This window comes from Aquarana catesbeiana, linkage group LG06 (genome assembly GCF_042186555.1).
Source record: "Aquarana catesbeiana isolate 2022-GZ linkage group LG06, ASM4218655v1, whole genome shotgun sequence".
Taxonomy (NCBI): Eukaryota; Metazoa; Chordata; class Amphibia; order Anura; family Ranidae; genus Aquarana; species Aquarana catesbeiana.
This window is the reverse complement of record NC_133329.1, coordinates 293,876,666-293,894,406: the sequence shown is the minus strand read 5'-3', so window position 1 is coordinate 293,894,406 and position 17,741 is coordinate 293,876,666. Positions and strand designations below refer to the sequence as shown.

Genomic DNA, 17,741 nt, shown 5'->3' with positions numbered 1-17,741 from the left:
GCACCTATCTAGGAAGGTGCTACATACAATTAATGGTATATTAGCATGATGGTCAGTGGGACAAATGTTCCTTACAATTGTGATTATTGGGAAGAATCCCCCTTTACAGATATCCAAAAAGATCATTGCTATCACTAGTATCTTATCGGAGAGGCAGAAATTGCTAATTGCCTAAGGAACCCCTAGCAACCTCTGGCTGAGAGAGGCTGAAGTAGATTGTGGATAGTGATTGAATAGATGTGTAATATTTCTTCTATGGCAAACAATAATCTAAATATAAAACATGAAGTGGAAAGGTGGCAAAAAGACATGGCAGGTCTTATCTCTGTTTATACATGTATAGCATATACTCTAAACTGAGCATCTTCTGCAACCATATAATAGTAATGGTTCCTAATTATCCACTCTATTTCATATTTTCATTTATTTCTATGCTTATTATGAGTGAAGCATGAAAGCTGCAATTGCTGCTCTCTTGAAAACGCTAATTACCTAGCTGCCACAATGGCCCTCTTGAGTACGTTAAGTCACTGATCTGGAAAAAGTATGTAGGCAGGTGCCTTATATTGTTTTTGTCTGTGTTGTACTGCAATGTGCTACAATTATTGCACCGTTACGTTATACAATTAAGTGTATCTGGTGGTGCCTCCAGGATAGAAAAGAGTTAACTTTGCTGCCCAGTTTCCTGGGTTTTCATGGTGCCACCCCCTACTGGTGGCCTTTAAATACAACAGAAGAGAAGTCGGTTGCTCCTTGTATATAAACCAGAGAGGAAATTATCAACAAAATGATGGCCATCTGCGCACAGACACTGACTCCCTGTTGCATGAATATGAATAATCTTAGTAAAAGATGGCTTCAGCTCCTGTTCTCCACCTGTGGAGAACTCCTCAGACGCGTTTCATCCTTTTCTGAGCTGAATCGCAGAGACCTCAATGATTAAGCCCCAAGAAGAGCGAGGAGTTCTCTACAGGTGGAGAGTAGGAACTGAAGCCATCTTTTACTCAACATATTCACATTCATGCAAAAGAGAGTCAGTGTCTGTGTGCAGACAGCCACAATTTTATTGAAGTCTACTAGAGCCTGACAAGTCAATCTTGTCTGTCTTTCACCCGTCACTCAGGAGAAGTGTTGCTCATACCGAAGAGTGCTGCCTTAACGCCATACCCTGTTTAGGCATATATCTCTGGCAGCCTACAAGAACATGAGTACTTCGCCTCTTCAGGTCTCCACAGTAAACTCCGCCCACAAGCATGCAGATAGTAATGTTTACCTTTCTCTGATATTCCTGATCTTCATAACTGTTCCAGGTTAAGGACTGAGAAATATTCATTCCAGAAGGTCTGCATAACAACAGCCCAACAATTTTTTTTTACTTGTAGGTGTCACTTTGAGTACAGCCATAGGCTCCACCTTACCGTGCACTCTACTGTAACATGCTGGGGTGCTCAGTATCGATACCTAATATCCTACATACCAAATCCATTGGCATGTTACATTGCCAGTGAGCCCAGAAGAAGTTCTATGCATATCTGTACCATAGAAGGGCTTCAGTAATGCAAAACACAGTGTCCCAATGTCAATCCTTTGTTTACGTGACCAGCAGAATAATAGAAAGTAGCACATAATACCGTTCAGTATTTTTATACACAGGCAAACTGAAATAATGGAATGCTGTTGTTACATATATATTATTCTAGGGAGAACATGAAATTTATTGATTTCCTGCAACTTTCCAAATTTCATACCTAGGAGGGAGCTGAATTTTAGAAATAGGTTCTGCTGTGAATGAAATGCATTAGTAAGTTAGATGAAATGGTATGAAGTACCTAGAGTTATTGAAGTTTGATTAAATAGAAGCAGTCATGACTAATGACCATATTTGTACCTACTTTGTTCTCAGTCACAGATTTCAGGTTCTAAACAGTAATGTTTTACAGGAACCTAGTGTAGAGAATGTTCTGAATAATTGTCTGTTTATGATTTATTACCTTAGACACAGTGAGTAATGTCTATTTGGGACACGCTCTTGACAAGACAGGATAAATGTCTTTTATGAGAAGCAGAACACATATTGTGCTTTAATACCCCTTATCCTTTTGTATATTAAATTGCCATTATCCCCTGCACACCAGTGGAAATTTCCAACAAGGTTGATAGTGGGATTGCATGGACAAAAAAATCAAATCTGCTGTCTCCCTGAATATCTCAATAACAGTATGATGTTGCAGTTGTAGACACTGGAAAATATGATGTGGTACTATCAGAGTTCAGGAATGTGTCAGGAGGTGGTACAGTGAATATTTGGAAAAATAATTAATTATGAGATGTGTGGCATTGTGCGAATCAACCGCATAATGTTGAGGACACTGATATGACCAATGACCAGTTGCACAGAAAAGGAAAAGGCTTCACAAGCAGACAGTTGACAATTAAAAATATGTGAACATTTTTTTTTTTTTTTTACTTTAAAATGTACTTATAACTATCTATTAGGCAAAACAGAAATCACATTTTTAATGGATCTCTGAAAGACAGCGAGCAACGGTAGACATAGATGGAAAATTATATTTTTGTAAAAAACAAACAGTTCAGTTATAGTGAAACTGACTCAGTAAATAACATAGGTAGAAAAACACATACACTGCTTATTAAATGTAGAACAATGTGTAAATATATCCCATCAGCATTCAAATCTGTGCTCCCACACTACTACTATACATTATACATACAGTAGCTTTTCTGCAACAGATTAGGCATCAACTAACTTTTTTTGGAATTACTGATTTAGCACAAGATTTCTGATATCTGCTATGGGTTACTAAGGCAAATTCAGCTCAAGATTTAGCAAGCCATGCCATATACAGAAATAACAGTATTCTGCCATTAGGTTGGATTATACATGAAGAGATTTGAACTTTTATTTACTAAAACTGGAGAATGCAAAATCTGATGCAACTCTGCATAGACACCAATCAGCTTTCAGGTTTTATTGCCAAAGCTTACTTGAACAAGCTGAAGTTAGAAGCTGTTACCATGCACAGTTGCGCCAAGATTGTGAGTGCACCAGTTTTAGTAAATCTACCCCTGTGTTTGTCCATTCCCTCCACTCAGGTGTCAGATTACACTCAGCTGTCTGCTCTGTGCTGTGCAGTGTGTGACCCCAGATCCTTGCTCCCTGCCTTCTGGAAAGTCAGAAATACCCTTTGATCTGTGGGTTACAGATAAACAGGTAAATGTGTGTATCACCTGAGCTCAGTCATTGCAGTAGGCTTCTACAAGGGTGTATGATCACTTTCAAGACACTGATAGCATAAGGTTATACCGTACATATTTTTTTCTTCTGAATCAGAAAAGGTGTATATAAATCTAGACGAAAAAATCTAACCCTTCTGACGGGGAACACGTCTGAGGCTGATTGCCATGGTGATATCATCATTCACACTCAATACACAAAGACAATACTTCTTGATTACTCTGGAAATGTTTGTATTGAATGTGCAGTATTTTCTGTCTATGTACTGTATGGCTAGCTTAAAGTGGACCCTCTTTCAAATCTTTTTTTCTGCTTGTGATCCAAACAGGGAGATTCCAGCACACTACTGGTTACATCAGAGATTTGGCTGTGAGCTTCCAGATGTATTTTATTTACCCCTGTAGAAAACCCACAAGTTTCCATTGACACCACTATAGAAATGTATACAAATATATATGTATATATATATATATATATATATATATATATATATTTTAATCTCGATAAATAAAAAGATAGATGTTGTATACAGATATACTGTCTGTCACAATGTAGCCCTTGGCTTTCTTATTTGCAACAATATCTTTGTTGTATGTATTTTTAGTTTAAGTATTTATTTGAGCTCTAAGGTCCTATATGACGTTCACATATAGGTTTACAGTTTTGTACTTAAAGTGATACACTATTTAATTTACATTATCCCTTCTATTTTGGTATGTGTATGATGGCACTGTAATAACTTTAATAAAAAAATTTAAAAAATTGAGATGACTTTTTTCCCAATCGATATCCAGTTGTCACATGGCCCAGATCTTTCCCAGTCTGTCTTTCCCAGGGAAACAGTAGCATTAGGAGCTTCTAATTCTCTGCTACTGGTCACATGTTCAAAATAAATAACATAAAAAAACAGCCTTTGGAATGCAGAGTAAAAATAAATGATTAATTCAATAAACTGTTTTAAATTGTCATACAAATATATTTTTGAAATTAAATCTTTATTATTCTTTGGCAATAACATGGCATGGAGGATTTCTGCCAGTCCCAGGCTGTGCCACGCCCATCCAGCCTGTGTCTTATGCTGGCCATACACTTTACGAAAAATCGACCAAACCCATTTTTGAAAAACAAACATTCGACCGTGAGCGCAAACAATAGTGCCATCATGTAATGACCGATAAATCTTTAAGTGGACATAAATGAATGCATTTTTTGTTTGTTCTTTTTATATACCTAGTGCAGACAGTTCAGACGGGAAACACATTAACCTTTCAATTTATCGTTCGTTCGGCAGAAAATTTCCAAACTTGTCCTTCGTCTTTTCGGCTCAAAAACGTCACAACGATTATCGATTTTGTGCCCATTAACTGGCCGAAAAACGAACAAACTGTCTAAATGACCGAATTTTGGACGATTTTTCATATAGTGTATGGCCAGCATTAGAATAACAGTAAGGTAAAGCCTCCATCAATCTACATGTAATATCCCACCCCTATTGTGTTTAACTGGTTAGTGGACAGAAAGTGGGCTGTCATTTACCACTGTGTATACACTCAGAAGTGATAGAGAGGAAATACTCGGGGTAGAAATACACTGAAAACTAAGCATGTGCACTAGCTGCCAACACTGCTCTGCAAAATCCCCAACTGCAGTGGGGAAATAGACAGAAAGGGGAGACAGAGACCAGCAGGATCAACCAGGTTTTTTGCAGAATAGAAAAAATGAATCCCATAGTGACTGTGTGAGTATGAACAGCATGAATGCAACATTTTTTGAAAGTTTTAATGACGTGGGTTTAATGACACTTTAAGGAGTAACTGTTCTATAATACTTTTTTTGCAGGTGGTTCATTCTGGTGCCTCCTTGATATAGTTCCGATAAAAAATGAGAAGGGTGAAGTGGTCCTTTTTTTGGCTTCCCACAAAGACATCTCAAACACCAAAAGTAATCTGTCATCAGACAACTTCAAACCCACAGGTGAGAGACAGAAACATACTGCAGATACAAATGTTATATGTATTTACTTATTATTCATTAAATACTTGTTATGTATTATCAACTAGAATGTTGCAAAAGGATAGTAAGTAAGAATGTCTCTGTATTTGACTCTTTCAGACTTGCGGGTGTATTTTTTCAAGCATGTTACGCCATCTTGAGCTGCTTTGCCTATCCTGTTTGCTATGGATTTATTAGGAGGGCAAGTTGAAGGAGAGTGGCAGGTTCAGTTTTAAACCTAGTGAAGAAAGATTAAGATGCAGTGGAAACGCAGAGAAAACCCATTCGAATCTTGTTACCTTGTTTTTGTGCAGGTTTATTCCTCAACTTTTTACTCTTCCTAATTTGTACTCCATACTTTTCTGCTCCTTGTAACATTAATGGAAATAACGCCTAACAAGTTTATATGCAAGCTCTGCCATGGGGCAAGACTTAAAGTGAAACTAAAGATTAAAAAGTTTTTTACCTTAATGCATTCCTTTCATTAACCAGTTGAGCTCTGGAAGGTTTTACCCCTTTCCTGACCAGGCCGTTTTTTGCGATATGGCACTGCGTTGTTTTAACTGACAATTGCACGGTCATGCCTTGCTGTACCCAAATAACATTTTTGTCCTGTTTCCCCCACAAATAAAGATTTCTTTTGGTGGTATTGATTTGATCACCTCTGCGTTTTTTATTTTTTGCACTATAAACAAAAGAAGACCGACAATTTTGAAAAAAAAAAAAAACAATATTTTTTACTTTCTGCTATAAAACATACCCAATAAAAAAATGTAAAAAATCAAATGACTTCATCAATTTAGGCCAGTATGTATTCTGCTACATGTTATTGGTAAAAAAAAATCCCAATGTGCATATATTGATTGGTTTGCACAAAAGTTATAGCTTCTACAAACTATGGGGTATTTTTATTTATTTATTTTTTCTTTTTTTTTTTTTTTTTTTTTCTTTTTTTCAGAAAAAAAAGTTTTTATTTTGTTGTTCAATGTGCCATATACATATCATACAGGATATTACAGAATACAATATAAAACAGTTGTTATCGCACTTTGCTCTGTTAAACATTGAATTCTACATTGAATGTGTTTCAGATAACTGAAATGATATAAATGATACATGAGAAAAGCATCATAGGTAGAGCTAATTAAAGAAAAAAGCCAATTCAAAATAACAAAAAAACCCAACATAATAAAAACTAAATAGAACAGTTAAATATTCTTAACGGATTCTGCATGTCCCCAGGGCCCTGGAGACACGCCACTTCCAAACATTTTACTTGACCCATCAATGTCATCAGTACTACTGGAATCAATGCTCCTTTCAGCTATTTAACCTCTTGCCAACTGGCTCACGCCGAAATAAGTCGGCAGAAGGGCACGTACAGGCATATTAACGTACCTGTACGTTGCCCTTTAAGAAGCGGCTTGCGGGCGCGCACAGCACCGCAAGCCCTGTGAGTGTGATCACAGGTCCCGCGGACTCAATGTCCGCGGGGATACCCAAGCATTTCCCCATTATGCCTAGTGACAGGACACTGATCACAGCTCCCTGTAATCGGGAGCGGTGATCAGTGTCATGTCACACATAGCCATGCCCCCCCACAGTTAGAATCACTCCCTAGTACACACTTAACCCCTACAGCGCCCCCTAGTGGTTAACCCCTTCACTGCCAGTCACATTTACACAGTAATCAATGCATTTTTAATCATGCTGATCGCTGTATAAATGTGAACAGTCCCAAAATAGCGTCAAAAGTGTTCTATCTGTCTGCCATAATGTCGCAGTCATGATAAAAATCGCTGATTGCTGCCATTACTAGTAAAAAAATTATTTAAAAAAATGCCATAAAACTATCCCCTATTTTGTAGACGCTATAACTTTTGCGCAATCCAATCAATAAACGCTTATTGTGATTTTTTTTTACCAAAAATATGTAGAAGAATACGTATCGGCTTGAACTGAGGGAAAAAAAAGTTTTTTTTATATATTTTTGGGGGATTTTTTGGGGATATTTATTATAGCAAAATTGTCGCTATTTTTTTGTTTATAGTGCAAAAAATAAAAACCGCAGAGGTACCAAATACCACCAAAAGAAAGCTCTATTTCTGAGAAAAAAAGGACGTCAATTTTGTTTGGGAGCCACTTCGCACGACCGCGCAATTGTCAGTTAAAGCGACGCAGCGCCGGATTGCAAAAAGTGCTCTGGTCTTTTGCCAGCCAAATGGTCTGGGGCTGAAGTAGTTAAAGTGTCATCTTTTAGTTTTTTATCCCTGTAAAAGTCTATCTTTAACTAATTGATGCGGTGCCAACCCCGGGACCTCCAATCAAGCCTGCCACACTGCATAGAATTTGCGCAGTGGATTTCTGTGCTGATATGTTAATTTTTCTCTTATCAACAGTCTATTAACCTGTTCAACCCATTATCGCCTAGTGGGAACCCTGGGTGTTATCCAAAGTTGTGCGATTAATTTATGGGCAACATATAGCAGACGAAGGATCGCCGTGTTCATTGATGGGGATAGTATCTCCTCATCCAGGGCACCCAGTAGGCATACTGTAGGGATTCATGGTATGGTGATAGTATAAACCTGAGAAATTGTGTCTAGGACTTCCTTCCAATAGCGGAAGAGTTTGGGGCACTTCCAGAGCATGTGTATGAGGTCGCCATTGTCCCTCAGACATTTTGGGCAGAGGGATGTGTCACGTATTCCCCATTTGTGGAGTCGTGCCGGAGTCCTGTATGCACGATGCAGCAGATAGAGATGAGATAGTTTTTGAGAGGATAGAGATGAGATAGTTTTTGAGAGGCTGATACTGAGACCAGGGGGGGCAGAGGCGAGGCAAAGATTCCACATCTCCCCATTCATGGTCCCCACATCCTCCTTCCATTTACTCCTGCAAGGTAGGCTGGCGGGATCTTGAATTGCATTAAGAATCATGTTATAATATCTAGAGATCATACCTTTATTTTCGCCTTCCATTAAGATCCCCTGTTTCAGTGAGTGGTCTGTCAAACGAAACATTGTTTGCCTTGATTGTGTTTGCAGTGCGTGTCGCAGTTGTAAATAATTGTAGAAGTTAGTACGTGGTATGTCAAATTCTGTTTGCAATTCCATTGTGTTTGCAGTGCGTGTGGCAGTTGTAAATACTTGTAGAAGTTAGTAAGTGGTATTTCAAATTCTGTTTGTAATTCCATTTTATTTTTTTTACTATTGGCGGCGATCAGCGACTTATAGTGGGACTGCGATATTGCGGCGGACAAATCAGACAAATAACTGACACTTTTGATATTTTTTGGGGACCAGTGACATTTGTACAGTAATCAGTGCTAAAATAATATGCTCTGTCACTGTCAGTGGCACTCCATCCATGCGTCTGGACCCCTGGTCTACTTACAGGGCGCCAGACCATGGATTCCAGTGGGGGGGAGTATTTTTTTTAAGCACGTGATTAGAACCAGAGCCTCTAATAGGCTTCAGAAAAGGTTGAGCTCCGGGCACAGAAGCCCACCCAGTTGTGTGACAATAAGGAATGAATATTTGCTATTTTCACACTAAATCTCCTCCCCACCAATCAGGAAGTGGGTCGTGAGACCTGTTTCCTGGGTTGACCAAAATGTCAGGTGATCCTTTTCGGATGCCTAGCGCTTAGGAGGAAGAGAGTGGAGATGCACGGTGGAAGCCGTTGGAGGAGCGGACACTGGTTGCTTACATTGAATGAAAATTGTCCCTTGTGCTGGTGGCTGCCATGTTAGTTGAAATCTTCGGTCCTCTACTTCCCCGGATACCCTCTGGACCCATCACAGGCACTAATCAGAAGTGCTGAATATCCTTCCTGCTCCATTCATAAAAGCCTTACTATTGCGGTCTGCAATTAATAGCGCTGTATAAATGGATGACGAGTGGATGAATGAAAGGTCCACCTCCTCCATTCATAGAGCAGTTTTCATTGCGGTAAGTACAGATTTCCACTGTGGGGGTATCCAGGGGGGCAGGACTGACAATTTCAATGAACATGACACAGGTGTGAAAAAATGCTGTAAATTAAGAATGCTTTCAGAAATAGACGTGTTGAAGTTTATTTTTATCAATTAACAAAATAGTAAATGAACAGAAGAGAAATCCAAATCAAATCAATATTTGGTGCGACCACCCTTTGCCTTTTCTGGAACTCGGTAGGTAGGTTGTTCCAAACATCTTGGAGAACTAACCACAGATTGTCTGTGGTTTTTAGGCAGCATACATCCACAAAAGGCAGCATACATCCACAAAAGATCTGTGGTTAGTTCTCCAGAATGTGTGGAACAATCTACCTGCCCAGTGCCTTCAAAAACTGTGTGCAAGTGTATCTAAAAGAATTGAAGAATTGATGCTGTTTTAAAGGCAAAGGATGGTCACACCAAATACTGATTTGATTTGGATTTCTCTTCTGTTCATTTACGTTTCATTTTGTTAATTGATAAAAAGAAACCATTAACACTTCTATTTCTGTAAGCATTTTTAACTTACAGAATGTTTTCACGCCTGCCTAAAACTTTTGTACAGTGTTGTATTTCACTAAACGTAATCTTTAAAGCGGTATTAAACACAAAACAAAAATTTGATATATTACAGTTTACCTATAATTAGATGTGGTGGCTGAATTTGTTTTCTCTTTTACCATATATACTCGAGTATAAGCCGACCTGAATATAAGCCGAGGCACCTAATTTTACCACAAAAAACTGGGAAAACGTATTGACTCGAGTATAAACCTAGGGTGAGAAATGGGCAGCTACTGTAAGTGGAAAAGAGGGTCGACAATGCCCATTTGCAGCCTCACTGTGCCCATTTGCATGCCTCACTGTGCCCATTTGCAACCATAGGTCCCCTGACCTTCAAACTCAGTAGTTAAGGGTTCCCAGATGCCCCCTAGCTGCAGCCAAAATTTGGCATCCCTGGACCCAAAGGGTCCCGAAATGACATTGCTGCAGATGGACACAGTTGATCGGTATTGGTCCATTCACCACTGAAGCATACATTCACTGTCCAGTGCAGCTGAGGCTGCAGAGAAAGGGATTGGGGAATTTATATCCTCATTTCCTTTTTCTGCCTCAAAATGACATCAGGGGTCCTAGACTTTCAGGTATTTCACCAAATATCCCCCCCCCCCCCCCAACAGGGCAGTTGAGAAATGTAAAAAGAAATAAAAAGTTTCTAATAAAAATTCAAAAACAAAAAATATAAAATTCTAAAAAATAATTTAAAAAAAATTAGAACCTGTTCAAACGTGATTTCCTTTCTGAAGAGCAGTCAGCATTTGAATCGCTCTTCAGAGAGCATTTAACAGCCAGTGAGGAGGCATATTACCGCCTGCTTTAACCCCGCACAAGTGCACCGCGACCACGGTTGCGGGGTGCTTGCCGAGCAGTGCTATTCACTTATATTGGTCTTGTTTGATGGGGGTATACTTTCTGCCATGGCTGTGAAGCATAGCATTGCGGCTGTAGCATTTTAATGAAAATATCAATTGATATTTTTGGAGGGGGGTGCCCTATCAAGTAGGCTGTACAGAGCCCCATGATTTCTAATAGCAGCCCTGGGTTTAGAACTTTAAGCTTATCTTTACAAAGGCGACACCCTTCAAACCTTGAAAATGTAAAGTTCAGATGAATGTTGTTAAGATAGAGGACAAGACAGTTTTACCTTTAGTTCTCCAAAGATGCTAGCTTTTGCTCATATGATAGATAAAAAAATGATGTATGTGTTGAAAATACAAAGGTCAGACAGATCATCCTACATATAAACTGCTTATCTATCCTGAATCCTATTTTAAGAACGGATGTCTTTATTTTCACCATGTACTTCTTTGAAAAGGCATTCAGGTAATTCTCCTAATGCCCCGTTCTTCCTCCACTATGTCTTATTGTTAAGTAATATTAATTAGAATTTAGAAAACAATTTTCTTCTTAGCCATTATGCATTATTACTGTGATTTACACAGTATTATACATTATTTCTATGCATTTAGAAGTTTAGCATTCTTTAATGATTAAAAGCTGAATAGAAAGCAATTATGTTAATTCTATGTTTACTTTAGCTTACCTTTCACACAAAAAAGGGACTTCTTAATTCTGTGTTTTAAAAGAAAGAAAAGACAGGACTGAAGTTGTCATCATGAAGTTATGATTGTACTAATAATACAGTAAAGCGGCAGTGAATAGCATGGCTCAGCTACAGCCATGGGATCAATACAATGGTATCATTAAAAATAGACTTGCAAGGGACAGTGTTGCTTTGGCAAGTATGATCTGTAATCTGATTAGCAGCTCTTGACTCCCTAGTGTACCATTCCTGAATGTTTAAGATGGTGCAAGGATCAGCGGTTCAGCTGAAGAATTCTATTTCTTATTGTAGCTGAAGATCTATTGCTTTCATGAAAAATACACAGAAGACAATCACACAATTTTTACGCTGACAAGGCACATAGATATGACTGCATCAAATCCTCTTGGCACTTATCTCTTTCCTTCATAGAGCACACTTGTAAATGTCTGAGCCTGTTCCTGTCACTGTACGGTCTAGTTCCCTGGTTAGTTCATCTGTCATGGCAGGACAATCATTTTCAATCATCATCTCTTAAGTGCCTGCTCACAGTGGGACTGCACTTTGTCCAGGGCATACTTGCCAGAGTATAAAATTAAAGCTGAACTCCAGCCAAGCAGCTAAATACACAGTTGAAATACCAAACAGTATTTTGAACCATTTTTGTAATTCTGTTCAGCCAAACTTACATAGTTAGCCTGGTTTAAATAAGACACAAGTCCATATAGATCATCCAATAAAAGGGAAAAAAAAATGATACAAGCCTATATGCACAATCCTATACCCACAGTTGATCCAGAGGAAGGCAAAAAACGCTAGCAAAGCATGATCCAATTCGCTCCAGCAGGGGAAAAAACCCTTTCTGATCCCCCAAGAGGCATTCAGATATTTCCTGGATCAACTTTACCTATAAATGTTAGTACCCTGTTATATTTTGTACCTTTAGGCCTTTATAAATGTTAGTATCCAGTTACAGTGGCTTGAAAAGGTAATCATACCCCTTGAAATGTTCTAAATTTTGTCATGTTACAACCAAAAACGTAAATGTATTTTATTGGGATTTTATGTGATAGACCAACACAAAGTGGCACATAATTGTGAAGTGGAAGGAAAATGATAAATGGTTCTCAAATGGTTTACAAATAAATATGTGAAAAGTGTGGTATGCATTTGTATTCAGGCCCCCCGAGTCAATACTTTGTAGAATCACCTTTCGCTGCAATTACAGCTGCAAGTCTTTTTGGATATGTCTCTACCTCTATGTCTCTGTCTCTAGCTTTGCACATCTAGAGAGCGAAGATTTTTCCCACTCTTCTTTGTAAAATAACTCAAGCTCTGTCAGATTAAATGGAGAGTGTCTATGAACAGCAATTTTCAAGTTTTGCCACTGATTCTCAATTGGATTTAGGTCTGGACTTTGATTGGGCCATTCTAACACATGAATATGCTTTGATCTAAACCATTCCATTGTAGCTCTGGCTGTATGTTTAGGGTTGTTGTCCTGCTGGAAGGTGAACCTCCATCCCAGTCTCTTGCATACTCTAGCAGGTTTTCTTCTAAGTTTACCCTGTATTTGGCTTCATCCATCTTCCCATCAACTCTGACCAGCTTCCCTGTCCCTGCTGAAGAAAAGCATCCCCATAACATGATGCTGCCACCACCATGTTTCACGGTGGGGATGGTATGTTCAGGGTGATGTGCAGCGCTAGTTTTCTGCCACACATAGCGTTTTGCTTTTAGGCCAAAAAGTTAAATTTTGGTTTCATCTGATCAGAGCACCTTCTTCCACGTGTTTGCTATGTCCCCCAAATGACATCTCGCAAACTGCAAATGGGACTTCTTATGGCTTGCTTTCAACAATTGCTTTTTCTTGCCACTCTTCCATAAAGGCCAGATTTGTGGAGTGCATGACTGATACTTGTCCTGTGGACAGATTCTCCCACCTGAGCTGTGGATCTCTGCAGCTCCTCCAGAGTTACCATGGGCCTCTTGGTTGCTTCTCTGATTAATGCACTTTTTGCCCAGCCTGTCAGTTTAGGTGGATGGCCATGTCTTGGTAGGTTTGCAGTTGTGCCATACTCTTTCCATTTTCGGATGGTGGATTGAACAGTGAGATGTCCAAAGCTTGGCATATTTTTTTATAACCTAACCCTGTTTTAAACTACTCCACAACTTTATCCCTGACCTGTCTGGTGTGTTCCTTAGCCTTCATGATGCTGTTTGTTCACTAAGGTTCTCTAACAAACCTCTGTGGTTTTCACAGAACAGCTGTATTTTTACTGAGATTAAATTACACACAGGTGGACTCTGTTTACTAATTTGGTGACTTTTGAAGGCAATTGGCTTCACTACATTTTGACAGATGACAAAATGTGGAAAATTCAAGGGGTATGAATAATTTTTCAAGGCAATTTTTTACAATAAATATGTGAAAAGTGTGGCGTGCATTTGTATTCAGCCCCCTTTACTCTGATACCCCTAACTAAAATCTAGTGGAACCAATTGCATTCAGAAGTCACCTAATTAGTAAATTGAACCCACCTCTGTGTGATTTAATCTCAGTATAAATACAGCTGTTCTGTGAAGCCCTCAGAGGTTTGTTAGAGAACCTTAGTGAACAAATAGCATCAAGCAGGCCAAGGAACACACCAGACAGGTCAGGGATAACGTTTTGGAGAAGTTTAAAGCAGGGTTAGGTTATAAAAAATATATCCCCAGCTTTGAACATCTCACAGAGCACTGTTCAATCCATCATCCAAAAATGGAAAGAGTATGGCAAAACTTCAAACCTACCAAGACATGGCCGTCCACCTAAACTGACAGGCTAGGCAAGGAGAGCATTAATCAGAGAAGTAGCCAAGAGGCCCATGGTATCTCTGGAGGAGCTGCAGAGATTCACAGCTCAGGTGGGAGAATCTGTCCACAGGACAACTATTAGTCGTACACTCCACAAATCTGGCCTTTATGGAAGTGTGGCAAGAAGAAAACCATTGTTGAGAAAAAGCCATAAGAAGTTGCATTTGCAGTTTGCGAGAAGCCATGTGGGGGACACAGCAAACATGTGGAAGAAGGTGCTCTGGTTAGATGAAACCAAAATGGAACTTTTTGGCCTAAAAGCAAAACATTATGTGTGGCAGAAAACTAACATTGCCCTGAACCCACCATCCCCACTGTGAAACATGGTAGTGTCAGCATCATGTTGTGGGGATGCTTTTCTTCAGCATGGACGGGGAAGCTGGTCAGAGTACGGATACAGGGCAATCTTAGAAGAAAACCTGCTAAAGTCAGCAAAAGACTTAAGACTGGGGTGGAGGTTCACCTTTCAGCAAAACAATGACCCTAAACGTACAGCCAGAGCTACAATGGAATGGTTTAGATCACAGCATATTCATGTGTTAGAATGGCCCAGCCAAAGTCCAGACCTAAACCCAATTGAGAATAATTGGCAAGACTTGAAAATTGCAGTTCACAGACGCTCTCCATCCAATCTGACAGAGCTTGAGCTATTTTACAAAGAAGAATGGGCAGAAATGTAACTCTCTAGATGTGCAAAGCTGGTAGAGACATCCCCAAAAAGACTTGCAGCTGTAATTGCAGCGAAAGGTGGTTCTACAAAGTATTGACTCGGGGGGCTGAATACAAATGCTCGCCACACTTTTCAGATATTTATCTGTAAGAAATTTTGAAAACCATTTATCATTTTTCTTCCACTTCACAATTATATGACACATTGTGTTGGTCTATCACATAAAATCCCAACAGAATACATTTACAATTTTGGTTGCAACAAGACAAAATTTGGAAAATTTCAAGGGGTATAAATACTTTTTCAAGGCACTGTAGGTACCACATTGGCCAAAAATTAGAAAAAATGACTTTGAAATTACCTTGTGATCTAGGCACACTTGCTTGGCAGCAATTTTGTGGACTTACACTACAGTGGCATCAATGCTTGGTCCAGAACAGAACCCCCCAACCTACTGATTGGACAGTAGATAAGTCAAAGTACACCAATGAGTTTGCTCACTCAATCCTGGTGCGAGATCTGCAGTACAGGAAACTAAGGAATATTTGTGTAATGGCAAATGCAGATACATACACTAGTTGTATGATAAAAATATATTTAATGATTTTTTTTGATGAACACATTTACTGAGTTTTTTTTTTATCAGTCTGAATTTCAGATTTAATTTGTAGGCCAGACAAAACTATCTATGCTGTCCAAAGATCAAGCAGAAACTTGACCTTGACAGTAGACTGGCAATAGTTATTGGACAGTTCTGCCATACTCCATTGAGACAGCCCACATTACATCAACATGACATAACACAATTACTCAACCATCTATATAGGTATGGAACACAACAAATTTACAAAATGAAATAATCAATAGATATTATCATATTATAGTTTTGATATAGTATACGTATGAAAGTTTTATGATAGGGAAACTTGAAAATACAGGTCTACTACATGCAATGCAGATAGGTTATTCCCAAAATGACTTTTGGTCACCAGGATCCTAATGCATATCTAAACCCCAAAACAAATTGTAATATGATGCACCTTACTAGTTTTTTAATGCAGTGGCATTATTATTATTTTCTAATTTTTGTCTTCATTTTAATCTACTAATCCTGGAAATACAAGAACACAGTTCTTGTATTTCCAGTTCTCTCTGGATGGCTACACCAGGACTTCAAACATGCCTGCATTTGTTCATCTCCATTACATTGGCAGTGGGGAGATTAGTAGTTTACAGCAGGATGATAATGATTTCAGCTCAGCTCACAGTAAGGCTCCATTCACAATACTATAGCAAAGGGGCAGGCATCACGCATATATGCGTTTTGTCCATTGTCACATTTTGCGTGTAGGGCAGCCCATTCATTTTAAGGGGCTGCCCAACATGCTACAAATGTGACAAAGAGGACCAAGTATATTTTTGAGCTTTGTGCTGTTTTTTATTTTGATGTACTTTCTTTCACGTGCAAGTCTATGCAAATTGCTTGCCACATCTGTGGTGCCGATAACAGTGAATGGCACTACAAGCACGTCACATGTTTTTTGCTCTACACAAATCACTGAATGCAGGCTCAGTGACAAGGGTACTGCATTTGTAGCGAAATGAACATGTATTTTTTAAACTTGATGAAAATGCACTCAACCTAAAAAAAGAGGACAAATATAGCCACCACATCTAAGGTCTGGTAAGTTATAATATATTGCATTTCTTTCCTTAAGTTTTGATATCCTTTAAGACCAGGCTGTATATCAAGGCAAAATTAAGAAGAAAACAACATATGCAATACATCACTGCAATATATGATCATTTTCCTGTATGGTTTCCTTTTAAAGACCCTGCAACTACAGAAAAATACCTCTTAATGTGACAAACACAGCTACTGTGAGCTGACAACGCATTTGTTGGAGCAGTCTAGAAATACATGAAGTACAATATGTGGAAATTAACATATGATTTTACCCATAGATACACTTTAAGCCACATATCAGAAGGTGTCCACCAAGCATGGAGAACAAGGGCATGTGGGGATGTATAAATCTGTGTATACAAAGGAGCATGGGAGAGCTGATGTCCATAATGAGGATGGTATTGACACGGCCCCAAATGATCCACAATGGCTCAAAATTGATATGGTCCAGAAATATTTAGACAGAACACTGAAAAATAAAGCACCTGGAACAGATGGCATGCACCAACAGATACTAAAAAGAATTGAGCTCTGTCATTTCAAAGACATTGTTTCTAATTTTTAGGGACTCTTTAATGACTGGAATGGTACTACTGGTTTGGCGTAAGGCATGCCGTGGTGCCTATATTTAAAAAGGGATCAATGTCTTTACCAAGTAACTATAGACCTGTTAGTTTAACTTCTATAGTTGGGAAGATACTGGAGAGTTTAATAAAAGGCCACATAGATGAGTTCTTGCAGACATCATGGATTCATGAAAGACAGGAGTTGTCAGACAAATCTGACTTTTTATGAGGAGGTAAGTAAAACCTTGGACAGAGGGGTGGCTGTGGACATAGCATACTTGGATTTTGCAAAAGCATTTGACACAGTTCCCCACACACTGATAATGTGTACGGTAAAGTCTACAGGCTTCGAAAGATCAGTTTGTGAATGGATAGAAAACTGACTAAAAAAACAAATTCAGAGAGTATTGGTTAATGATTCTTACTCTGAATGGTCTAAGGTTATGAGTGGTGTACCCCAAGGTCCAGTGCTGGGGCCTTTACTTTTTATTATATTTATAAATTATATAGAATCTGGGAATAAAAGTACAATTTCAGTCTTTGCAGATGAGATCAAGATATGAAGTGGAATAACGTCCTTACAGGATGTCTCCAGTTTACAAGCTGACCTCAATGCACTGCTTAATTGGAC

The 17,741-nt window shown here is 38.8% G+C and overlaps 1 protein-coding gene across 1 annotated transcript in view; it reads left to right on the top strand.

The window, feature by feature from the left end:
* The window catches only part of LOC141146828 (voltage-gated delayed rectifier potassium channel KCNH8-like), a 758,049-nt gene that overhangs the window by 452,082 nt on the left and 288,226 nt on the right, over window positions 1–17,741 (top strand). Inside the window, exon 3 of the mRNA XM_073633462.1 lies at window positions 5,096–5,230. Coding sequence (XP_073489563.1) covers window positions 5,096–5,230 — 135 coding nt within the window. The remainder of the gene's footprint in view (window positions 1–5,095; window positions 5,231–17,741) is intronic.